The sequence below is a fragment of the Magnolia sinica genome, chromosome 14 (assembly GCF_029962835.1).
Source record: "Magnolia sinica isolate HGM2019 chromosome 14, MsV1, whole genome shotgun sequence".
In the NCBI taxonomy this organism is placed as follows: domain Eukaryota; kingdom Viridiplantae; phylum Streptophyta; class Magnoliopsida; order Magnoliales; family Magnoliaceae; genus Magnolia; species Magnolia sinica.
Genome location: NC_080586.1, coordinates 14,418,300 through 14,446,086, shown reverse-complemented (window position 1 = coordinate 14,446,086; position 27,787 = coordinate 14,418,300). Strand labels below are relative to the sequence as shown.

Here is a 27,787-nt window from a genome sequence, read left to right as displayed (position 1 = left end):
ACCAAAAAGCCGGAGATTGAAAAGTTCATGTTTAATACAGTTTCGATTAAAAAATAAACAACTAAAAAGAGTGAATTGGTCCAACTTCTATCACGCCTAACCTGTTCATGCATATGGGGATTGCGGAATTGGTTAAACAACCTTTTATGAAATGCCCCTTCGCTAGAGAAATGTGAGAGAGTTTCTTTGAAATATTTAGAATGGAGTAAGTGATGCCAGGATCCATTGAAGGCATTTTTTTTTTTCGAGCGTGGCATAGGAGAGATGTAAGGGAAAAAAGGAAAAAAGAAAAAAGTAATTTGGACTGAAAAAAAAGTGTTTTGGAGGATTTTCTCTTAGTGGGAATTTGAACTTTTTGATAGAAAGGAACAATCAATGCTTTCAAAATCGAAGTGGGTTGGCATCGGACGTGTTTAAAAGGGTAAAAATGAATGCTATAGAGTGGGCTTCATGTATTAAGTCCTCGGTTGATCGTAATCTTTCCCGGTTGTATTGGGTATTGTTGGTGTAATAAGCTAGTTTTTCTTGGCTTCCTTTAATAAAACATCATTATCCTCATAATAATAAAAAAGATGACAAACAACTCTATAGGCAGCTGTGTGATAAAAACATAAAACCTCAAACCAAATGAATAGAATTCTACATGCATGAGTAATAATATACAAGATTATCAAATGGTGGGTCAATACCTTTCCTTTACTTTGTTGATCTTAAAATTTTGAAGCAATCCTTGTGTAAAGGATCTGTCTCCAGTAAAATTTCTCCTACTCAGCCTCTATCAATAGATGTCAACCTCCAATCTGTCTTTTTTAATTGCCCTCAGAAGTTTTTTTTTTTTAATAATAAATAAACCGTGCTTAAAAAAACATGTTTAATTCAGTTTGCCCAAGAAAATGTGGTTGTTGCTGCTGCTGCTGCTATTCTCATTCTTATTACCATTTTAGTTGTCTTCCTTCTTATGAAAGATATGGAATCTTACACACCGAGGCAATTATACAATTTTTTTTTCAAAAAAATCTGGAATTTAAAGTAGAGTTTCGCTAACTCTGATCAAACCTCATGCAGTCGAGAATAAGCTTTGAAAATATCACTGAGTAAAAATTTCTGACAAACCAACATTACTTGACTCCCATGCATGGCCAATGCATATTACAATGTGTTGGTGTGGATGTGTGCGAGTCATTCGATTTCATTGCTTGATACATCCACAGCAAAGGCCCCATCAGATGAACAACCTAGATCCATCAGTGGTAAATATTGGAGCATCCCATTGTGAAAGTGCTGGAAACATTCTATTACAAATGAAGACCCAGCTTGATGACAGACTCATTTTCAACTCGTCCGTCCATAGCAGATCCACCAGGTGAACAATCAAGATCTTGTGAGATATCCAAACAGGACCCAAAGATAGCATAAAATCCATCAATCACACAAAATGAACGGATGGCTAAAACAGCACCATACTTATAATCGGCAACCTTTTCATAGCTAAAAAGAAGTCGGCAGACAATCAAGGGCTGTGATTGCAGGAAAAATTGGGTCCAACAATCCCACCAACATCAAAGTCATGCCTTCCTAGCAGCACAAGAAATGGACATTATCATGATATAGTGGAATTATGTTGATCCGGCACACTTTTCAGACATCCCAACACAACCTAAAAAATCCAAATTGCAATCCAGTAGAATCTCTTTTTTCAGAAATACAGAATGTAAACAAGAACTTCCAGAAGGTAAGCTTTCCTAGTTATAGCATCGGAAAAGTTAGCAAAAATTCCACCTGAATGAAAATGATACATTGACATTTTCGATCGAGTTTGTACTGTGACCTGAACAAGTAAAATGATAATGATGAAAGGAATGAGGATCTAACACGTTCAAGATCAGTACCACTTTTAACCTGTAATAGGGACGCACAACCATCATCCAAGGACTGGAACTTCCTCAGTGGGGCCTATTTCTTTGCATATGTAACAAGCATTGGGTTCTGCGGTGTTATCTTGAAACCTTGAAGTCCCTGCATCGCGACTGTCGACTGCATTTCGTCCCCATATTCGACGAAAGCGATGCCCGGCTTCGCTTCCACCATCCTCACTTCCTTAAAACCAGGATACTGGCAGAACAGCATCTGCAACATCATCGGGGTTGTCTCATGGGGTAGATTCTGAACAAACAGTATGTTGTTTGGTGGGGCCGGTGCCTCTGGGAGCATTGACTTCGCACCTCCAGGATAAGGCAACTGTGATAGCTGTTTCATTTCAAAAGCAAAACAAAAGGGAGAAAAAGAAGGAGAAATGAGAAAAGGATGTAAACACAACACTGTAATCTTGATAGCTGGTTGTAGTTGTGCACTTTCATCAGATGGCTAAGATTGTCTGATAGGTGAGATATAATGGTGGGGCCCACCAGATCAATTTCTTAGGTTACTGAAAAGCTGGCCCCACCTGTACCCTTCAATGGTCTAGCGAAAAACAGAAGACTCTGTTTCAGTTGAGCATGCATCTGTAAAGCCTCCATCTCAAAGAAGACATAGACTAACCTATATCTGCCGTATGACGAAGACATTAAACAGAAATGCTCCACTGGTTTCAAAGCATGGTTAGTTATAGTGCTCCTAGTTGCATCGGGAACATGGACAGTCCAATGGATCCATCTAAACTGTCCGATACACCTAGAAAACTTTTCAAGGCCAACCATGCAAAAGTAATAGTGATCGGATGGTCAAATCCATCCTAGATTTGGGCTAACTTTTCTGCAGCCATCCATTTTTACAACCCATGGATGGGATGGTTAGGATTGCCTAATGTTTTTTTTTTTAAGGGTACGATTGCCTAACAGAAGTGATTCTTTAGTATCGTAAGCAATCCATGATGGTAACAATCAAATAGATGGATCAAATTGTTGGTTAGACTTAGACCTATTTGGTACAAATGATCTTGACCGTCCATTTTTGAGGCCAATGATCAGATGGGGAAGATCATCAGATCAGTGTGATATTTGCATAGTAGCACATGAAATTTGTGTTGGACCTAATGGACAGCCTAATCAATTGATGGGACTAGGTGTCCAAATGCAACTAGGACTGTAACTTATAGTGCTCTGAGAGCACTGGAGCATCAAAAAGGTGAGCAGGAGGGACAAATGTGCTTACAGGAGTTATGCCATAGGCACCAGCATAAGCAGAATTCAGACCCACTCCGGCTTGATTGGCATCATGGTGCTGTTCCCTTCGCTTTCTCTCCGCTGCATTACAGAAACAATATGACTTTTCATAGAATTCCAATTAATCCTTGTCACCAAAATAATGCAAGATAAATTAACAAAGCAATCAAAGGAATTAACTCTCTACAACAAACCAAGATAGATGTATGATCATGGCCTGAAGTCAACTAGCTGATGATATGATCATTACGAGTTTCGGTTCTCCATTTTAATTAATACCTTTTTCTAGAATAAGCATAGCATTCAAACAATTAGAGCAATAAAACATTAGGTACTGCCATGGAAACTTACATCTGGAAAGAGAAAAGGAACCTGTGATTAAGTCAAAATATCAGGAACCATTCTCTTCTCATTCATGCATAGAAAAATACTGTCTGGAGAGAGCGGATCACATGAAACAAGATTTTGTGTGTAAAGACAAGATGTGTATATTATAAATAAGTGGAGGTATTTAATGTAATAAACCTATCAAATTAGTTATTGAATACTTTAAATGTATACGAATTTGGGGGCAGGGTGCCCCCGCACACACACACACACAGAGAGACACACACAGACATGCATTTATACATACATGTCCGTGCGTGTGTATGTGTGGGTGTGCATTTTATGAGTTGTTGACTAACCATTGCTCAATGACATCTGAAATCCAGGACAATGGTTCCAATTCTGAGTATTCCCTTGAGCAACTGGTTGAGAAAACCTGGCCTAGTTCATGGAGCAGCTGAGCCAGCTTCTTCCCATGCTTAAGAAGGCATGGCACCATGGCACTTTAGTTACAATGCAGGCATTAGCAAACTAACATGTTAGAACTCTCAAGCTAGCTGGAGACTTCTTTTTAAGGGAACGATAAATTTATTAGAGAAACAGAATAGAAGATACAATCAAGGATAATGAGAAATCATGTGAAAAACCACAAGCTCCCAGTTCACATCATTAAAATCCCTACAACATTTATTGGCCCCTTATTCCACTGGAAAACCTCTCTTGACTCGAGAGTAATTGCAAAAGCTCCATTGTTTTGGCCCCGTATTCCACTCGAAAACCTCCTCTCTTGACTCAGAGAAATTGCAAAAAGCTCCATTCTTTCTATCCTTCCAAAAGGATCAAGCATCTCTCCTTCTTCTACCTAGCCAGAGACTGTACCAAGCTGTAAAGAAATGATGAATGCAATTAGGCATCATCATATCTAATCCGAAAGTGCTGGAAAGTTTCCACCGAAGGGCCATCAAAATCTCATAATGCATGAATGGGTGGTTGGCTGTCGCCTTGTTATGAAGACAGACAAGATATTTTAGTTATTATCATGTTCCTATGCCTTGACAGTAAGGACCTTGTCCCTTTCCATCAACCAGCTGAATGCGATAATTCTAGGGGGTCTTGGGCCTGTTGCAGCAGTGCTAGAGCCATGGAAGGAACCCTCCAGAAATGCACAAATGGAGCTTACTTTGAATGATCCTCCTCTTTCAATCCTCCACCACCAGTTATTCCTCTCCCCAAGGGCCAGCCACTCCACAAGATATATGAAACTGTTTGCCTCCTCATCAAGGTATCAATAACGGTCACAGTGGTCATAACGTCTGGTCTTATGGCCATTACGGCCTTGTAATGGTCCTCTGTACTTTATGTCTCTGCTTAGATGCCCTCAATCTATTATCTTCAAGATTGGCAAGCTTAGGAGAAATTTCTTGTGGCAAGGAGACTCTCCATCCTCGAAGTTTCCCTTGCTTAATTGGGACAAGGTCTGTAAGCCATTCTCTCAGGGAGGGGCTGGCATCAAAGGTTTGGAGTTGGTTAACTCAGCTATTTCAGGGAAGTGAATCTAGTGGTTTCTCTCTGGGGAAGACTGCTTGTGGAAAGTTGTTGTTCTCGCTTGGCTCGCTGGCAGGAGACGTATTCTCACCATAGACATTCTCCAGAAGCGAGGGGTTTGTCTCCTGAACATGTCTTCTCTGTATGCAAGTTGCAGAATCGGTAGTTCACCTTCTCCTGCACTGTCCCTTCTACATTAAAGTCTGGAATGGGGTTCTGGAGCATGCAGGGATTTGCTGGGTGTTCCCTTACTCATTAGAGGCCCACATTAGATCGTGGGAGGTTGGAGGTGGAGGGAAACTCAGCAAAAAGAGATGGAAACTCACTCTTCTTGCAGCTATGTGGTCCATTTGGCTGGAAAGAAATAACTACTGCTTCAACAATTCCAGCTGTTCTGTCAGTTGGGTTCTTTGTTCCGTCTTTCATTTAGTTGGGGAATGGACTGCGGGCTAAGCTTAGTGGGTTAGGTTTGGGCTTGGGGCAGAGACCCCGCTCTTGTAATTTTTGCTTTCCCTTTCATGGCTCTCCTAGGGCCTTTTGTTCTCTTTCTTTCTCTTGTTCTGTTTTTTCCTTTTCCTTTTGTTTGTTCTGTTTTTGGGCTTTTTGGCCCTTTTAATATAAATTCACCTTTCAGGAAAAAAATAAATAAATAAAAATAAGGAGAAAAATGTATCAGCCTGCTACAGGCCTGTAATGGTTGTTACAGCCATTACAAGGCCATTTTTAGAACAAGCATTACAGCCCCATATTGTGTAACGGCTCCCAGTCTTACCATTACATAACCACTTTTTAATACCATGCTCACCATTGAAGGCTCTCCTGATAAAGTGATTGAGCATTTCGAAAGGAAATTGTCTAAATGGAAAAATATGCATCTTTCTTTGGGTGGGAGAATCACATTAATCAAAGCGACAATGTCTAATCTTCCAGTATATTATGTCACTTTTTAGATGTCCGAAATCGGTGTTGGAAAAGTTGGAGAAATTCAGGAGGAATTCTGTGGAAGGAAGCAGAAGAGAAACATAAATTTCACCTTATGAAATGAGAGCAGGTGTGCCAACCATGGGACTAAGGGAGAGCAGGGATTAGGAAACTAGAGTCGTCGAATTTAGCACTCTTGGGGAAATGGGTTTGGAGATTTGCAGAAGAATAGGGATCGCGTTGGAGAGATATAATAGGTAAGAAATATGGAGTAGATGGAAGGGGGTGGTGGACTAGGTCTTCTTCATTATATCGATCATCCCATATTTGGAAACCGGTGGCATCGCTAAAACAAAAACCTGGGAAGGGATAGGTTTTAATCTGGGAGATGGGAGAAAAAGGTAGGTTTTGGGAGGATGTATGGCTAGGGGAGCATAAATTGTGTGAATTATTTCCAAGGTTAGCGAGGATAGCTACAGAGGCAAATGTGAGGGTGGCTACATGTTTTCCGATGAGGGAAGAGGAAGTAGTGTGGACTCCTCCGTGTAGGAGCTTGGAGGAAGTTGAGCTTGAAGAGTTTGATAAACTTCAAGCTATGTTATCAAAAGTGCTTCTGGATTCTTCAAGCCATGACTCACTTAGATGGTTGAAGGATAAATCGGGTAAGTTTTCAATGAAGTCCCTCCATTGGGTGCTTAGCGAAAATGATATTAGCAATGGGATCTCTCCGACGTCATATGTGTGGTGCTACGGTGCTTCGTTGAAAGTGGCGGCGTTCGCTTGGTTAGAGGGGAGGAAAAATATTCCAACTCTGGACAATCTCGGCAAAAGGAAGATGATTCTGCCAAATGCTTGCCCACTTTGTATTCAAGATGCGGAAACTGTGGACCATCTCTTTATTCATTGCTCTTTTGCAAAAGAAGTTTGGGATAATTTCTTCCAACCATTCGGAGTGTCATGGGTGTTGCTGGGTGCTATCGATATGTTCTTTTTTTCATGGCATGGTGGGGGTATTGGGAAAATTGGGGGAAATTTTTTTGCCATTTAAGCTTGCAAGCGGGAATTTGGGACTTGTGGCTAGAGATAAATGATTGCTGTTTTAGGAATCGCAAGGTGAAAGCAATAGAGATGTTTAGAAGGGCAAAATGCCACGTAATGGAATGGGCGCTAGCTTCAAATGTCATTGCCCTTTTTCCAGATTGTTGGCGGGGATTGTAAATTTTCTTTGTATACTTGTAAATAGGGGCCTCGGCCTTTTATTAATAAAATTGTAAATGCTCAACAAAAAAAAAATATTTGAGGGCTCCCCTAAAGACTGCCACCAAGATAACCTGCACTCTATTGAGTGATAGCATTGAGAGGCCATAACACCTCTCTCACTAACCACCTAGAACAATCTTGGGCAGAGGTTTAATACAAAGCATTGTCATTGCACCATGTGTCCCATAACAGAATCCTATATCCTGCACTTTCCCAACCACAACCTTGGAGAAAACGTTTCTATCTTCAATATTCTCCACTACCCCAAAAGCCATGTATCGAGAGGAAGCCTTCATATACCATACCAATAGCCAAGACCCATGTTTGTAGGAGATCACCTGTTTCCGTGTGCTATCTACCTTCAAAATCGGATCTCCACAACCATTTGCCAAGTAATGCAATATCATATTCTTGAGAGATTTTATTCCTGCTCCACCTTGGTTTTTCAGCCTACACACTTACCCCCAACAAATCTGATGGAACTTGATTTTCCTCCCACTCCCTGCCAAATGAGTTCTCTCATTTTCACCAATCCACATAGAAGACTGGCATATTTGCTAGCAGAAATTGATTGAGTAGATATGAATACCCAGCCCCATGATGTAAGTAAACCTTGGGTCATCTGGGGATAATCCTTTAAACTTCTGCAGGCTAAAACTTTAAAAAAAAAAAATTTAAATGAAGCGGGTGAAATTAGATCAGAGAGAAGGCATTGTTGACAGTGCATAATTTTCCAAATTGAGAATAGATCTGTCTAATGTGTGTTGTTCTCCTATTAATTCTCTCGTTGACAAAGCACATATCACATTCCTTGGTTGATTCCATAAGTGTTTTCCATCTGTCCCTTCACTCTTTTTTTTTTTAAATGGCTAATGGAGATATTATTAAAGAGTATAACAAAACAGGAAGAGCTACACCAGCAATGGGGGAAGATACAACTGAATACAGGAAAAACAGGCCCAAGGACCTCTCAAATGCAAAACCATGACAAAGACGAAACAAAGATAACCCAGCTCACGAATTCGACTGTTCTGCCAACCTCATGAAGGCCACTGCATGCCACTCCCTGCTAGCTAACTGGTCCACTTCTTTTTTAACCTCTCTGGGGATCATTGAGAAGGCTAAACCACACTGGAAACTCAAATCAAGAACCTCCTCTATAATGTCAGCAATCCTCCAAGGGATCTACCTGCCAAGGCCCATGAAATAGCATTCTTTGACGTTCAATAGGCCCAGAGCGCGAACAGGGGAGGGGCTTCTCATGCCACTCACGCCCAGAATCAATTGTCTTCCGACTGATTAATGTCTCTATTTGTAGCTTCTGCTTGGCCGGGGGATAATAAGGTGCCCAAAATCAATGATTTATCTTTCACTTCTTGCATAGGTACGCCACTTTCTTGCTCTTGAAATTAGGACCGTTATCAGAGAATCTTTCTTGTGGAAGCCGGCAGATAATGTGACTTTTTTCTTTTTCGTGCGACCCCTTCTACCTTCGAAAGGGTTCGACCCATTTGGTGAAATACTCCGTTGCCACCTTCACTGCTTGGAAAAGAGTTGCTGCCTCGGCGACATTGGAATCAGGAATACCAATCGAAACCAAGAAATCTACCAAAATCATGCCCTTGTGATCTTGTGCAACATCCCTGCCCCTGGCCCCAAACAACTACCATCAAAGTTGGGTCCCTACTCATGGCTTGGTGGTAGACTCACAAGAGTTTCAACACAGAGGTCATGGGTTCGGGTACCCACGCATTGCGGTGTGTGTGGGTGTGAGTGTTAAGAAAAAAGAAAAAGAAAAAAGAACTACCATCAAAGTTAATCACCCCAGAACCCCCTAAATCTAGCATCCAATTGAGCCCTACCATACTACAAATGCGCTTCACCCTATCTAGCTAACAATTGGTACCATCATCTTCCTTCTCTACCCAGATGGACAAACAAAATGTTTATCCAAGAGGCAATGTCCCAACACCCAAATCTCATTGTAGTAGACAATATAACTTTAAGCCTTTTTTGTATACTTATGGATGCCCAGGCAATAACATTTGAAGATTCCCCTTCCACAATCAAGGGCCTGGAGAAGTTCTTATGCAAAGTTATCAACCCTTCCGTAAGGGCTAGCTGCAAAGCATCAATGAGAACTGCCTCCGACATCACAAAGGACTCCAACAATATTGCGAAAGGCCCAGATTCACTTAAGAGTAGCCATCAAAATTTAATTTCCTAATCATCTAGAGGGCATTTCCACGTAACCTTTGTTGCTGTCATCCGACTTTCACCATTTATAAACATGGATCAATGTTTTAACATGTCTGAAATGCAAACCCATGCACTTCTCTGTGGCTAACCACCCATTTGAATTAGTCTAGACTTTTTTCTGCCACTTCCTCGGCTGATTTATTTATTTATTTATTTATTTTGAAAGATAACAATTATATTAAAACAGAAAGGAAAAAACAAAAGAGGGCTAGAGGGGCTGCCGAGGAGGCAACCCGGACTAGACACCTAGAAAATTAAGATCATAGCACTTTAACACTTTCGACTGGGCCGGCCATTCAATAACTTGGCTGCTGAATTTTTTACATATCCCAAAATATGACTAATCTCTTTCCAAAACCCCCAAAATAATGTTTGCGTTTGCTGTCTGGCTGCAGAAGAAACGGTGAATCATCTTCTGATTCATTGTCCGTATACTTATTCCATCTGGGCAGATATCCTCCTCTGCTTCAACGTTCATTGGTGCTTCCCTCATGAAGTGGACACTCTCCTCAAGGCTTGGCATGGAGTTCGTATAGGAAAACAATCCACTCGGGTCTGGTGCATAGCAATAATGGCTACTTGGTGGGCTGTTTGGATTGAGCAGAACAATAGGTGTTTCCAGAACAAAGCGCGGCTCGCCCACTTTTTGTCTTCCCGGGTTAAATGCATGATAGCGGAATGGGCTGCCCATAGGGATGGGATTAATGTTGATTTTCTTTCTTTTTAGGTTTATGGTCTCTGCCTCCTCAGCAGATTCCGTTTTCTCCTTTGTTTCTTTTTGATCTTTAATACAAGTTATCTTTCAAAAAAAAAAAAAAAAACCCCCAAAATAAAGCATGGGGGAGCATTTGCCACAAAACCCTTCCCGGCTTTTTAAAGGGGCAAGCATAATCTTACTCTAGAAGCAACAACAATAGTATTGAGCACCGATACAACGTTGAGTTGGGAAACACCCACACTGTACACAGACCAATGAATGACGTCAGTATTGGGCACTGCTGATCTTCCAATCAAGAATAAGGAGAATGGATATTCATGTTAGCCATGTGCAGGTATGGTTATTGGTTACAACAAAGATTAGGTAAGGGGGGTCCTCCTCGAAACCCAGATTCTCAAGATATGGGCACATGGATTTGTTGGACCTCATTCATATAATGTGTCGAAGCATTCCCCAACAGTATCATTGGACGGACCTGCAGCCCAGCTGGCACTGTTCACTCTAACTAGAGGGTCTTGAGTTAAGAAACCAAGTAGGTTTGGATTGGGTAGATGCATCAGGGATGGAGAATTCCTTATCCCAGTAACAGAGTCAGCTCTCCTGTTTTCTTGAAGGATGGAAGTATCATAGATGACCAAATCACCCTGATTGCCCTTGGGAAATGCTGTCTTCACTTATTTTGAATCATTTTTATATTCAGACAGTTACAGCCATCGTTATCTGTAATCCCTCCCTCAATTTTGAATAACTTTTACATTCAAAGAAGTTACAGCCCTCCCTCCCTCCAGCATGATATAAAGTAAAGATAATTTTGATAAGAAAAGATGGAAACACCACCAAGAAGTGCAGCTGGTCCCAAGTCTGGATAAAGTAGTAGGATGAATTTTGGTAGGCAGCCAGTCATAGACCTTATGCCAATTGCCAAGCAATTGTGAGAATCCCTGTTTCACATATGAAAGGTAAAATAGTGCAAAACCAACCCAAATAGGTGGGAGAAGCTATGATGATTGTGGTTTTAATCAGAAAAAGGACAAGCTACCATCATTTTTTCTAAGAGAGTGATAAATTTATTAGCAAAAGAAAACAGAAAACAGGAAAGCAATGATGAGGAATCATCAACCCAACACAAAAGGCTGAGCTGCCCTTTTGTCAAGAAGGTCAAAATATCAGCATCAAAGGATTTAAGGACTTAGCCAATGCAAACATGCTCAATTTTTCTTTCATCAATGCTGCTTGAACGATTGCAAAAGGATCTATTATATTGCTCAATCGACCATAAGCCCACCAAAAGCAAGAGACTGCACAAAACCCTCATTTTGGCAACACAGCAGCCTCTGACATGCCAGAAAGGACCCAATACAAAGAGGCATGAGCATGGAATATCTCGACAAGCATCACTCAAACGGCTCATGAGAAGTCACATTGCATGAATAAGTGATTCAACAATTCAGCATCCCAGAGATACATGATGCAAACGTTGGGAATAACCATCTTCCTGCTCCAAATGTGCCCCATTGAGACTCGCTCACTTGTGGACAAAGAAACACTATGAGCTGAGTAGAACAATTTAACTGAGAAGCATCTTGACTGCTCAACTGTCCTCACCCATCCATCCCTTTCATCTGTAGCAGGTCTAGCAAAATCATTTCTTCAACCTCTTCCTCAGCCACCACTTAATGGCCCAAGATGTATCAGGATCCCATGAGCTGCTTGCGCCAATTTCGGGAAAGCAATGGTAAGAGTACCAGCAACACCAAACATCCTCCTAAAAGCTGATTATGGAACTTCCACCAAGAATTTGATAGAATCCTATCTTGAATATCGAAGGTTAAATAAGATCCACAAAGCCAACCCAAATAATTGGGACGAGGATATAATGGCGATGATTTTAATAAGAAAAGCTACCACCATATTACCAGGTACAAAGCACCAACGAAGTCAAGCTCACAATTAGAGAATCATTCAACATGTAATGAGATCCTACAGAATTACTTGTAAATCCATAGAAGTGAAAAACATTTAAAGAACATCTGAACAGTGTACATCAATTCCATATGACTGAGAATAAAAAAACGCCTAGATACCCAGCTGTGAGCAATTTAAGTGAAAAAGATTAGAGATGAAATCGACTAAACCATATCTAACCTCTTTCATCATGCCTCTTTCGTCTTTCTCGTGGAGCAAAAGTACCATCAGCCTTTGATATTACATCCGACTTGGTCTTTGCATATTGTATCCTCTGTCCATGTTAAAAATTGTTGTCACATTTCTATGTTGTAGCATAACTTGGTGAGTCTTCAGGAACACTCAACAGCATGCAGGAAACTAAATAAATTATCAAGAAGCTCCAAAAAAGGTGATGATGCAAGACGCGTGATCTAGACTAAATATGATGCAAACAAATTATAAACGGATTGAGTGAAAATTTAAAGCATAAAATATACTAACCTGCCACAAATCTGAGAAATCAAATAAACAATAAAATTCATATTTCAAGCTAAATCACAATCCCACAATAAATTAACCATATAAAACATGAATTTCAAATGATCAATGGAAGGTAGAACTTCCACTTTAATATAGGCTTAGGTGATGCGGACATCAATGGTGCACCCTAGGAGGCGTCGCTGACAGAGTACCAAAGCGGGGGACTTGATGTGAATGGATGTCGGGTCCATCAGACTCATTTTCTGATACGCTACGAGTGCAGGAGTGGCATGACCGCACCCTAACCGTAGGCCCATGGGGCGGATTTCACACCCTGTCACGCGGATGTTTTAGTTTTAGGCATCTTTTTGTTTTTTCCCTTGTTTTCAAGGGCTTTAGTGCACTTTTTGTTTTTTTTTTTTTCCATGGCTTACATATACACTGTGAGAAACTCTATTTTATTAGTGAATGAATGAGAATTCGTATGCTTTCTTCATCTTTTACCAAAGAGATTAAGGTTTCAGGATTGGCCCTTGGGTGTTGAGGATTCCACCCCAGTTTCAAATTTTCATTTTTTCTAAATCTTCGAGGTGCAAGAAAAGGTAAGAATCAACCTTCTTCTTTTCTTTGATACCCTATAATCCGTACTATCTTTCATCTCGAACCCATCTCTTCTTCATCTCTGGATATTTCCTTTGGTTTGAACGGAAAAGAGGGATGACTAGTCAGGAAAATCGGATCCAAACTTGATTATGAACTGGCTTATGCTAGATATGAGATAACCTCATATCTCTAGGTCCACCCTTTCTTACTAGTTATGTGATTTTATGCTAAGGAGCATGATCCTGACGAAATAATTTCATCTTTGTGTTGAAATTTGCTTAATCCCCTTGATTGAAAAGAGTTAGTTGATTAATTCTATTATTCGAATCTCTTCAACCTAATTATACGCGCATCTAGGGTTAGGCCATCACGTCCCTGCATCATTAGGTCTAATTCAAAGGGACTGATTTGGTCTCTCTAAGGTTAAGGATATAAGAATTTGGGGTCAGGGTTTGAGTATGTAAGGTTAGAGATTTGAAAGAAATTAAGGCTTTGGAAGGATTTAGGATTTTAGGATTTTATACGAAATAGGTGATTAGGGTTTCATAGGGAATCGGGGATTAGGGCTTAGGAAAATTAAAACTAGGGTTGATAGATGAATAGGAACTAGGGTTTTAGGGATAGGAAGAAGGATTGACTAATTTATATGGACAGGCAATCCGTGCGTGTGGGGCTTGAAGGAGATGGATGGGTTGGGCTTTGGTGGAGAGAGGGATAAGGGAAGATGGGTTTTACGTAATGGGTTTAGATTTAGAGGAAAAGAATAAAAGGATTTAGGTTTGGAGCAGAAAATGAGAAAGATGAGAGAAATACCTTTTTGAGGAGAAATAAGAGGAAAGATTAGGCTTCACACCATCAATCTTCATTCACAGGAAAAGAAAGCTTCAGTGGAAGCAGAGAGTTTTCATTCAAATCATCAGTCATTTACTAGCGCCCCCCCCCCCAAAAAAAAAAAAAAAAAAAAAAAAAGATTTTTTACAAAAAGACACTTGCAGATAAATTTTTCAACATAAAGATGCTCAATGAAATAAAAGTTGTTTCTAACTCCCTAATCTCAAATAAATATCAAAATAAATCTACCACGAATAATCAACTAAATAAAATAAATAAATCGAAACATCTTAAAGCCTACAATCAATGTGATCTAAGATCACAATGATCCAACCATCCAATCTAATCGTCCTTAAGATCCAATTGTTCGATCAACGTGTCCTTGCAATCGAACAGTCCAAACTCCTCACTAAGCAATCCACATGCATTTTCTTGGTGTAGGGTCTTCGAAGATGCACGATCATGCATGTGGGGTCTTCAATGTGGCCCACCTGGGTCCATGTAGTGGTCACCAAGCCAAAGTGAAACTGGAGCTGATATCCTCCTCCTCTGGTATACCCTGTAAGGTGCTTGGATGTCCTCGTCAGGTGAATTGACTTATGGTAATATGTTAGAGAGAGTGCAATGTCTTCAAGGATGCAAAATCTTCGAAGCCCCTTATTTTTCAATTCTACATTTTGTAGTTCTTTTGGCCAATTTTAGCCCTGTACGTTGTCTTTGCTTTGTATTGAGTGATGAGAGGGTCACTTGATGTATTCGTCCTCCTTGCTCTTGCCTTTTGTTTTAACAAAATCATCATCTTTAACAAAAAATAATAAAATAAAAGAGCAATGGTCTGCATTCAGCCAGAAAAACACACAATAACTGGATGACTAGAGTTACCAATCACTGCAATCTTTGGCCTATGCCCATTCATGCAATCGTTTACCAAATCAATAGTCCTAATCACTGCACATGTTTTCTATGTGTACATTCGAAGTTGCGTACATTATTAAGCTTCTATGATATGAGGTGCGCATTTTTTTAATGTTAGAATTTTGTTGTTGAGTTCAAACGAAAGCATCTAAAGATGTATCATTGACGCTTGTACTCGTGTCACAATCATAATTTAAGAATGGGGGTATATGCAAACGGCATTGTTCAAGTAAGTTTATAAAGTTAAGCCATTATATCATATTTACTAGTCTCCAACATTGTAAATTAACCATGCTTCCATGCATCTTTTGCATTTAATATCATCCTCATGGTGCTATAATAAGCCTTGGTTTTTCATCTCTTGGACCACCCAAGCAATTTAAGACTTGTTTGGTAGCAATAGAAGTTTAATGCTAGAAAGCCTATTATATCAAGCTCATCTATGTCTTGTCTGGCCAATCTTGGACTAGTTAATCTCGTGTTGTTTGTCTAGCAACAAGGCAAGGTTGTTTGGCACATGTGGTGCACATGCACATTGAAAGCTTAGCAAATGTTGCACATGTGTAGTGCTTGAAAATATATAATAGCATATGTGGTGCATGCGGAATGCTTGAATATGTGTAATAGCACATGAGACATATGTGGGCGCTTGACAATGTACAAAGCATAATCAACACATGCATCGCATGCACAACTTGGGACATGTGGCAAATATGATACATGAAGGGCATAAAACATTAAATGTAGCATATTTATGGCATTTGAGGATGGACAATGGTGCTTTTGGCACATATGGCACGTGTACCACAAGAGTTGGTCTTTACTAGTGTTGTCAATATCACTGAAATTATTGATAATAATTAGTTGATCTCATAATGCAGGGGCATTTTCACACCAGGCTCGAGTGGGGTCGCCTGTGGGGCGGGCAGGGCCCACGGGGGAGGTCTCATGTTTGAGACTCCTCACCGGAGGTGATTAATGTGCATTTCATACCGGGCTCGAGTGGGGTAGCCTGTGGGATGCGGGGACACACTCGGGGTGGGCGGCCCATGTGAGGCGGTACCCATGTGATTTGGGGCCCATGAGGGGGGTTCAGCCGAGGTCCCAACCCATGAGATTGTTGGACGTAGGCCGGTGGGGCCCACTGGTGAGCAATCACTAGTGGGTGGGTCCCATAAGTTTAGGCATCTTCCGGCCTTTCTCCTTTTCTGTTATATTTCAAATTCAATTTTGAATTTGATTTATGATAGGAGATAGGGATAAGACCGGATGATATGGTCTCATCCAAACTCTCTTCCTTTCCTATAAAAAGGGATGAGCTTCTCTTGTTAACGGTATCATATACGAAATACCGAGAGTATACGGAGAGAGACATATTGTGCGCGAGAGTCTGTCCATTTTGGCTTGTCCTTAGGACGATCTAATCCATAGATCGCAATCCGGGGCCACTTATACCGTAGGATCAGAGGTGTGAATAGATCCATTTGCTCCAGTAGTAGATAGGCGGACCGTTGGAGCATCAATCTTCTACTTTGTGAGGGTTCCAAAATTCGTGTAGACCGTCAGATCTTGAGGGCTCACCTTCCGCGCTTCCCTACAGTGGTATCAGAGCATATTTAACGGCGGATCTCCGATTATATTCATCTAAAAAGGTAAGTAACCCATCCTTTCTTTTTGGATTGGAATCCATGTTTATGGTGAATTATATTTTGCAAACATGTAAATCCAATTATGATGGACCAAGGTGATCATGTAGACCTTTATGATTCCATACACCTTATGTACACCAATAGTTGTTGTATTGAACTACACCTCTTAAATAAAGGCATGCTCACCTACGCACCTACGCACGTGCGCACCTTTGCACATGTGTAATGGATGTCGAATCCAAACGATCCATAAGATGCGGAATCCCATGAAACCTCAGGGGGTGAATTTTCACCCAGATCTAAAATTATAGTGGGCCATAGCAAAAAAGAAATTCAAATCAAGGGAAGAAACTGTTTGAATTTTTTGGCCCACCAAAGTTTTGGTTCGAAGTAAAAATTGGTACCAGGGGATTTCATGAGATTCTGCTTCATGTGGACCGTTCAGATTTTCTAGACTCTTAAGAAGTGATGAGTTCTCAAAAAGGCTCGTATGTAGTATGTACGACCTGGTTCGCAGGTAAGCGTTCCGCTACTTAAATATAGCTGCAAGTGAAGTCTCTCTCCATACTTGTATTGAGATGTCACACACTCTATAGCTGCTATGCAGATGTACACGTCTATACACATGTTGACTGCTGTGCAGATGTACACATTCTGCACACATGTTGGCTAATGTGCACATGTACATGTCAATACACATGTTGGCTGATGTGCGCATACACGTCTGTATACATGTTGATTGCTGTGCAGATGTACACATTCTGCACATATGTTGGCTAATGTGCACATGTATATGTCTATACACCTGTTGGATGATGCGCACATGTACACGTGTTGGCTGTACACGTATTGGTTATTCCGAAAGATAGCTTCTGATATATACATATAGCTGCTATATATATATAACATGTACACGTTGGCTGATGTCCTCATTCTGTACACGTGACAAGATAATGTACATAAGATGTTGTATTGTAATTCATGCATGTACATCTCACCACACATACAGCTATTGTTGTTGTATTCAACTACATCACGTGATAGATGCTAGACAGCTATTGTTGTTGCATTCAACTACAACACGTGACAGCTATTATTGTTGTATTCCACTACATACATCACCAGTATCAAATGTACGTTGAATTGCCTGATGTGCACTTGAATGGGCTGATGAGCACACGTGTTGGCTAATGTACACACGTGTGTTATATATAGCTGAAGTACACGTGTTGTACACGTGTTGGCTATCTGTACACATGTGTGCATATGTTAATTCTTACAACACATGTGTACACTGTACACATGTTGGCTATCTGTACACTTGTTAATTCTTACAACACGTACACGTGTGTACACTATACACGTGTTGGCTATCTGTACACGTGTGTGCACGTGTTGGCTATCTTATAGCTGATGTGTGGTGAGATGTACATGCATGAATTACAATACAACATCTTTTGTACATTATCTTGTCACGTGTACAGAATGAGGACATCAACCAACATATACATGTTATATATATATAGCAGCTATATATATATATCAGAAGCTATTTTTCAGAATAACCAACACGTGTACAGCCAACACGTGTACATGTGCGCATCATCCAACAGGTGTATAGACATATACATGTGCACATTAGCCAACATATGTGCAGAATGTGTACATCTGCACAGCAACCAACATGTATACAGACGTGTATGCGCACATCAGCCAACATGTGTATTGACATGTACATGTGCACATTAGCCAACATGTGTGCAGAATGTGTACATCTGCACAGCAGTCAACATGTGTACAGACGTGTACATCTGCATAGCAGCTATAGAGTGTGTGACATCTCAATACAAGTATGGAGAGAGACTTCACTTGCAGCTATATTTAAGTGGCGGAACGCTTACCTGTGAACCAGGTCGTACATAAGTTGGATAATCAAGTTTGTAAAAAATTAAGTTTTCAGAATAACTCGATAACTTGGATAAGTGCGTATGTTAGCCGAGTACTCCAAGTCGGGAGTCAACTCCATCCGGTGTGGTCATGCGGACTAGGACAAGCATTGCAAAGTTTGGGTTATTGAGTACTAGTTAGGTGGTCACTTAGTACTTAAGCACCTCTGAGAAGATTACGGTGATCCAGCTGGTCTCACGCCTCTGATTCTTTTTTATCGCGATGTTTGTTTTTTGATTGTTATTAGGCAAGTTAGATGGACAAATCTTTTGTGCCTATCCCACAATGTGATTGAGTGGGAGATGTTGGACGTAGGCCGGTGGGGCCCACTGGTGAGCAATCACTAGTGGGTGGGTCCCATAAGTTTAGGCATCTTCCGGCCTTTCTCCTTTTCTGTTATATTTCAAATTCAATTTTGAATTTGATTTATGATAGGAGATAGGGATAAGACCGGATGATATGGTCTCATCCAAACTCTCTTCCTTTCCTATAAAAAGGGATGAGCTTCTCTCGTTAACGGTATCATATACGAAATACCGAGAGTATACGGAGAGAGACATATTGTGCGCGAGAGTCTGTCCATTTTGGCTTGTCCTTGGGACGATATAATCCATAGATCGCAATCCGGGGCCACTTATACCGTAGGATCAGAGGTGTGAATAGATCCATCTGCTCCAGTAGTAGATAGGCGGACCGTTGGAGCGTCAATCTTCTGCTTTGCGAGGGTTCCAAAATTCGTGTAGACCGTCAGATCTTGAGGGCTCACCTTCCGCGCTTCCCTACAGAGATGTGAGGCCTGAGCTATAAGGTAAAGGAATTAATTTGCCTTGCTCTAACAGTTCGAGCTTTTAGAGCAAGTAGTTAATTGTCCTGCATCAAATTGGTATCAAAGCGGAAGGTCTCGTGTTCGAGACTCCTCACCGGGGGTGATTAATGCAGGAGCATTTTCACACCGAGCTCGAGTGGGGTCCCCTGTGGGATACAGGGGCACACTCAGGGTGGACGGGGCCCACGAGGGAGGTCTCATGTTCGAGACTCCTCACCGAGGGTGATTAATGCGCATTTCACAACGGGCTCGAGTAGAGTAGCATGTGGAATGCGGGGGTGGGCGGCCCATGTGAAGCGGTACCCATGTGATTTGGGGCCCACGAGGGGGGTTCAGCCAAGGTCCTAACCTATGAGATGTGGGGCTTGGGCTATTAGATAAAGGGATTAATTCGCCATACTCTAACAGTTCGAACTTTTAGAGCAAGTGGTTAATCGTCCTGCATCATCCCAAGTCGACGATACAGATACATGGTGTAATATAAAAATACATTATATCAATAATATCCCTGATATCATGTGATATTTTTTATATCATGAGATATAAGCAACAAAACTTTGAAATAAATACATTATATTGCCAAAACATGCGATAATACCGAAGATATTATTGATAACATCAACAATACCGGCGTTAATAACATCTGTGAAATTATAGAAACTAAAAATAAATAAACAATGTTTTCAAATATTCCTATAGGTGTTAAATTATTGCATTATTTCTTAATAATTAGTGCATTAAAATCATATATCAATTAAACATTTTTGTCTAACAACACATAGTTTGGGCCCCTATACAACAAAAACCCCTTATGTATAATTGTTTTGTTAATCTTTTGAGCTGTAAGTGTGTAATCATGTCTTTTAACATCTCTTAAAGTTTCACTGAAAAATTCTACCCTCCTAATGTTTCCCCAACGTTTCCCTCATACAAACAATACGTTTCCCGATATGGCGATATCTGCAATATTAGGGCCTGTTTGGATGCCTATAAGTCACTTACAGGTGAAAGTCACTTACAGGTAAGCCGTTTGGATATAAATTGTAAGTGACTTACAGGTAAGTTAGTTTTTCTATTTGGATAACCTGTAAGTTACTTACAGGTGAAAAGTTGTATATTCGCACCGAGCAAAGATTGAATTAGGGAATTGTTCCAAAATGTTATGATCATATAAGAATGAATAAGATCAAATATGTCATTTTATAAAGCCCATCAAGATGAATATTTGAGCTAATTATTAGGCCAAACTAATCATCAAATGGGCCATAAAAGTGGGCCCATGAATTCAAAATATATATAATATGAAGCAATAACTCAATTTAAACATTGGGAATAAACTTAAAAACATTAATAGCAAATATAATAATTAAAGTACATTAACAATGTCTTCTTTAATAATAAAAAGTGCATTTAAAATTTGTCACTTGGGAATCATCCTCTCTAACAATAAAAAGTGCGTTTATATAAATCAAGAAATACTAAAATTGTTAGCCGGTAATAAGACTAATAGGCTTTTATTTTCTTTTTTGATAGGCAACTGGAAAAGGCTAGAGTATTGCCAATGCCAGCACATATCCAATTCTAACCATGATGACATATGCTGGAATGGCATGAAAATGGGGCATTGATACGTGCACCAAATGAGCCCCATGTAGAATACCTAGCCAAAATATCGATTGGCAAATAGATGAGACATTGATATATGCACCAGATGGGCCCCACTGTGCACTTGACCCAGCCGAAACATTGGGCCGGTCCGCTCATTGGGTGAGCTACACATGTACATTAAGCGCAGAAGGTTCGTGATTTGTTCTAAACCATTATTGCTTTCATACATGGTGCAACAGTTCCATAGTTCGGTCACCCACACTAGACTCGAGCTTGCATCTGCCCAATGTCCAAACAAGTAGACACATCCAGGCTCTACTATATTCAATATTGGTGGCTTGGATGATAGGCCCTGCCTGGCCTAGCCATTTTCCCACCCTATCATGAGAGTGCAAAACTAGATAGTATTGGATTTTATAACTTTGTATCAAGCATGAAATTTTCAGTTATATACATTGCATGCTCAATTCCATTTAGAACAAATATTCTAGTCTATGAGCAAAACCGAAAGCCACGGAAAGTATCCAAACATTTACAAGAGATTTGGATCTGCTTAATCTCAGGTGGACCACACCATTAGAATCAAGCAACACAGCCAATGGCTCCATTAATTACTCACAACTGTTTGTTGGGGTGGGGTCCACATGAGATTTGGATCTACTTAATTTTTGGGACCACATCCTAAAATGAAAATGGATGTACGGAGTGGATATATAACACATCATCAAGGTGGGCCCCATGGTATACTTTTATTGTACTAAGTAAACTCAGTAAACTCATTTAGGCCCACTGTAAATGTGTGCGGCTTATCCAATCCGTCCAGGTGATGTAAAACCCCATGAAACCCCCAGGGCCCAACTTTTAATTTGATCCAAAACTTTGGTGGGCCATGAAAAAACTTACAGTTTCCTCCCTTGATTTGCATATCTCTTTTCTACGGCCCACTAGAGTTTTAGATTAGGTTGAAAACCAGTCTCAGGGGGTTTCATGGTATGCTACATCACATGGACCGTTCGGATTAGAGTCCCATGACATGTGTGTAAAGTTGCACACGTGCGCAGCGAGCAGGCCTCCACATTAGTAAAAAAAAAAAGGGAGGTTGCAATGAAAACCCTACCGTTTTGGGGAGGAGGAGAGAGGGAGAGCGGTAGTTGCAGAGAGAGATTGCAGAGAGGGAGAAAGAGAGACAGGTTGTAGAGAGGGAGAGAGAGAGATTGCAGAGAGGGAGAAAGAGAGACAGGTTGCAGAGAGGGAGAGACAAATTGGTGGGTTGGTGCGTTTCTCCCTCTTTCCCTTGTTTTAAAAATCCTACCGTTGTGCCTGTAAGTGACTTCTCACCCCCATCCCCCTGCAGTTTTTTGGTAGATTTGTCTGTAAGTGACTTACAGGCTGTAAGTTACTCATAGGTGAATTTTCTCTCCCAAACACCACCTGTAAGTCACTTCCCTGTAAGTCACTTCCCACTTACCCAACTTATAGGCATCCAAACAGGGCCTTATCAATGATTTTGACCCTAAAACTTGGTTACTCAGCTCAAAACTGGGCCAATCAACTCAACTCAGAGAAACCAAGTCGAATCCATATGAAATTTGTCGTTGAGCTCAACTTGATTCAGATTTAGCATGACTCATTAGTCGCCTTGCCTACTGGGTTGACTCAACACAACTCATCAAGACTTAAACCCATTCACTCATTGTTTTTAAATAAAATGAACGAAGAAGTAGAAGAGATTTGAATTGCAACCTCAATTACATGTGGCAACAGCGTCTACACCTCTCCCCACGCCCAATTTTGATTTTTGTTGCTTATTTTTAGTACTCATACAATTCGTAGCTATTAGCCTATTACTACTTAGTACTTACTAGTAAGATACTATTTTCAATCAAACTATTAAATATCGAGTTGAGTCGAATTGAGTCTGTGAGTCGACCCAACCCGGCTGGATGTTGAGTCGAGTTTTTGAGTTTCTAAACTATGTTCGTTACATGTTTCCATATCCCAAATCTCTGATAAATGTAATGATTTTTTAATACTAGTAGGAATAAAGAAAACCCTCCAACTGTCACAAAATATGGGCAACTTGTCCCATTTTTAGTTTTTGTAGGAATAAAGAAAACCCTCCAACTGTCACAAAATATGGACAAGTTGTCCCATTTTTAGTTTTTGTAGGAATAAAGAAAACCCCCCAACTGTCACAAAATATGGACAACTTGTCCCATTTTTATCGGGTCTCATGCAGACAAGTTGTGGGAAAAGCTAGGAAGAGAGAGAGAGAGAGAGAGAGAGAGAGAGAGAGAGAGAGAGAGGTGTCCCTGACTACTTAGGTTTGGAACTTCTGCTGCTACCAAAAGAGACCCTTAGGTAATATTATAAGCATGAAACCTTGGTCAAGGTTGGAACTTTTGCTGCTACCAAAGAGACCCTTACGTAATATTTTAAGCATGAAACCTTTACTAGCACAACTAGCCTGCATGATGTGCAATTCAATGAGATTGATGAATATCAATGAAACCGACACGGTACAATAGCAAACCCTACACGCAAGTAGCATATATTATTAGATTTGGGAACAAAACAAGGCATATCAAAAAGAGATTCAGGCAAGCTCGCCAATCCACCACACCATACTTGTGTATTTACAGTTTTCGATCATGATTTATGAAAATCAATGGTTTCCTCACATGGAATGGAAACTTTAAACAACAAAGACAGGCTACAAGCAAATATTTCCATCAAGCAGTGACATAAAAATACAACTGGATCAAAATTCTAAAGAACAAGGTATATAAATCCTCACTTCACATGCATGTTCCCTATCCCCAAGTCAACTCACACTTACCATTGGCTTGTCATAGAATGGAAATCCTTGCATTTGCCTAAGCGCATTGGTTGCTGATGAAACATCCTCAAACACAACCCAAGCTTGTCCTTTGTGTTTCAAAGTCTTGAATGCGAGAACCTCCAATATCTTTCCAAATTGAGAGAAGACAGCAAGAAGAGACTTTTTGAGCTCTGAAAATATGAAGTTGTTCAGCTTAAGTCAAAGTGAATCAAGCCAAAAGAAACCAAGAATTCTTTAAAATGACAATTTGGCAAAACCCAAAACCTCGGAAGGCTGCATTGCTACAAAACTAAACTGAACTGAACTATTAAAATTCATTTCTGAAACTAGAGCCAAGTCCCTTGAATAGCAGTGGCATTCAGCTCAAGTCCAACTTGAAAGTAAGGTAATTGCCATCTGGAGCCAAGTACGTCAATATGAATACCATGGTAGTTGCAATTTTGGAGCAAAATCCCTCAACATGAATAATACTTGCAATCTGGCCATTTTCAGTTTTTCACTCATTGATCTAGAATTAGGCATTTCCATTTGATAGTGCAACCTAAAAGAATTGTCTTACAAGAAATTATTTCCATAGAGAGGGTCAAGGCACATCCCTAACTAATTCATCATCATAGTAACATGAGTCGTGGTTACAAACCATGAAATAGTTAAAAAAAATGTAAGCATGTAAATGAAACTCTAGTATTTCCACAAAAAAGAAGTGTTAAAGTAGATTAGGACAAATCTAATTATGGTAGATTATTTCCTTGTTAGTACGATGTATATTTCTTAAAGATCTCCTACAATATCTTTCAGATCTTCTCTCCCCCTCTACATAAACTCTTGCTACAATCAATAAAATAGAAAAACCCATCTCATGTTTCACCACTCTCTCATTGGCTCTCTCCTTCTACTTCCTCTCTCTCCGATCTCTCTCCTCCATTGTAGCTTCTTCATCTCCTTCTTCAAACCACCTCCTCAAATTGTCTACCATAACCTAGTCCGCTTCGCACAACAAGATCATGCCATCTACAAACTAAAGATAACATATTTGCAACCCTAAATCCACCACCCTTAAGCTGCAAATCAAGTTAGTCGCTTGGCCTTTATCCAACATTTTTTTGAGGGCCTCTACCATAACCACAAACAAAAAGGGGGAGAGTGGATCACCTTGCCACAAACCCCCTAATGCCTTAAAGAACCCTTTGGGAGAACCGTTAACTAGCACCGAAAGAGTTGCCAATCGGATACATTCATTTGTCCATTTTCTCCACCTTTTCCCACACCCTAATCTCCTTATCATGTAATCCAAAAATGCCTAGTCCATGCGATCATGGCCCTTCCCTATATCCAATTTGCAAACAATACCATTCCTTTCAGCTTTGTGCTGAGCATCAATGCATTCGTGCACAATAAGCGAACTATCTAGAATCTATCTACTCGCCATAAACGCCCCTTGAACTTTGGAGATGACTCTACTAGAGCCAACCTAAACTTAAAAGCAAGCGTCTTAGCCAAGATCTTGTACGGTCCTCCAATCACGATGATAGGCCTGAAACTTTCAAGCATTCCACACCTTTCGCCTTCGAAATTATAGTAATGAAAGAGGCTCCTAATGAAAATAGGCAACCCATCTCATAGAATTCTGACATAAAAAGCCCATCACATCTAATTTGACTACATCTTAAAATATATGAAATCATTGAGAACCAATCCGGAACCAGGGCCTTGTCCCTACCTAGAGAATCCACTACCACCTTCACTTCTTCTTTCGAAAATGACCTCTCCAAAAGAGCATCATCTGCAACTGAAACCTGATCGAATTCTAGATTGTCTAGCCACGGCTTCTTCCAAGCTCCCCCAATAAGCAAGTCCTTATAATACTAGACAATGTTCTCACAAACTTGCTCATTCTCCTCAACTCTCCTACCCTCCACCAAAACAATACTTAAACCAGTCGTTCCTAGCCCAAGCACTCGCAATGTTGTGGAAGAAGTTTGTATTTTTATCACCCTCCTTAAGCCAAACTGCTCTAGACCTCTACCCTCCATTTGATCTCCTCATCTTTCATGTGGCTAGAATACTCTTTGGCTAGGTTTATGAGCGCCCTTTTTTCCTCTTCAGAAATGACCTCACCCACTTCTTTAATATCTATAGCTTGAATTCAAATTATTGATATCTGCCTCCCGGCTCCCCAAAATCTCCTTGCATGCCTTTTTTTTTCTTTTATTAGTTTCAACTTCTGGCATAGCCTAAACGCCACGTAGCCTTCGCCCACCAAGGAGCTCAACCACTTCCTAACCAAGTCCAACAAACCCTTCACCTCTAGCCACACAAGCTCAAACCGGAGAGTCTAGGGACCCAATCCTTCTCTTCCACCTCCAACAGGATTGGAGAATGATCCAACGTTACTTTGGAAGCTCTTGTTGGTACACAAAAAGAAACTTATCTGGACCAAAGGAGCAGAAAACATCCATCTAAACTTGACACCACACCTCAAAATATAATTGAAACATAGACAGATCCATGCCACCACTCCTCCTTCATCCATTGTCTCGTATCCCAAGAAACCACAATCCCACCATTAGTACCCGCAACATCTAACGTGACCCAATCTTCAGTACTTATTCCCCACACAAAATCCTATACCAACTGGCCAAATACCTAGACCTTAGTTTCCTGTAGAGTGATGATTCAAGCCTTTGATTTGAAGCATACATCCTTCACCTTTCTGCATTTCTCCTGACAACCCAGCCCTCTAACTTACAACTGAGGATCTTCATTGGGACACCAGAATGGTACAAGAAACTTTTAAGTAGAGGATTGAGTTCTTGAAATCATTTTAATTGGCAATGCTAAACCCTACCAAAAGAGTGCCAAAGGACCTGAAAATATCCTAAATACCCCGAATAAAACACCATACATTTTATCACACTCTCCCTCCCTCATTCTAGAAATGAAAATGTTCCACACCAACAGATTCAGATCTACAGCCATGGGTCCCAATGCACAAGATATCGCAGCACTTACCAACACATACAATTAGCTCAGCTCCCTCCCTCAGTGTGTGTGCTCATATACATTCCAGAATTCCATCCAATCCATGCTCTTGGATGTGCTTGTAAGAGTACAACAAGGATTATCCTTTATAGTATTATAGGTAGAGTTATGAACCCTAATTATTCATCAAGAAGATTTACTAACTTTAAGTGACAAGGTGAAGAACGTTTCCTTTCAGACAGAAGCAGAAAGATCTTCCCTTTTGAGTGAAAAAGATTCATTATACATTGTTCAAGCAAAAAAAAGGGTGGGGGGGGTGTGGATTTTTTTCCTAATTCCAAGCCACTCATCAGATGGGACCCACCGTGTAGACGCCTGGGTCCAAAGTCAGGGTGGGAGACTGTACAAAAAACAAGGGCAAGTTAGAAAAACACATCCAAACAATCCACATTCAACGTGCATGTGTGGCACGCCTGACGAATCATGGATGTCGCAAAGTGACATGCATTGACACATGCGCCTAGATTTCTATTATGATCTATGTCTGCATTTATCAGTGACCCAATTGCACAAATTGAGAGACTGGCAGTATGTGATTCAATGAAGTTTAATTCCTAAATCCCAATTCAAAAGGGGAAAAAATTTTAAAAAACCAAAATGCAAGGAGAGAGGGATCTGAACGAGTTCTTCGACACAATGAGATGTGATGAACAGAACTCATATATTCTCGCGGGGAAAAAATGCATAGTATCTAAATCGACCAAAGCAAGGGATATGTGGAGAAAGAGGAGGTGGGGCCCACCTTCGAGCTTGATTTTCTCGTTGAGATTGTTGATGTATATGGTCATGTTCGGAGGGATATCGCCCGCGCTGCTCATCTCTCCCTCTCTCTCCCTCTCTCTCTCCCCTCTTTTTTGCGCCAAAACCCAAGGGTTTTTGTGGCAAATGAGAAAATCTGAAGATCGA

At 40.5% G+C, this 27,787-nt stretch overlaps 1 protein-coding gene across 1 annotated transcript; it reads right to left on the bottom strand.

Moving 5' to 3' along the window:
- Positions 1-1,671: 1,671 nt before the first annotated feature.
- Positions 1,672-27,787, bottom strand: LOC131225289 (U1 small nuclear ribonucleoprotein A). Its single transcript, XM_058220799.1, has 5 exons — positions 27,624-27,787; positions 23,837-24,009; positions 12,337-12,430; positions 3,151-3,242; positions 1,672-2,247 (listed from the first exon to the last, which is right to left on the bottom strand). The coding sequence occupies exons 1-5, from the start codon at positions 27,697-27,699 to the stop codon at positions 1,954-1,956; spliced, it is 729 nt and encodes a 242-aa protein (XP_058076782.1). The 5' UTR covers positions 27,700-27,787; the 3' UTR covers positions 1,672-1,953.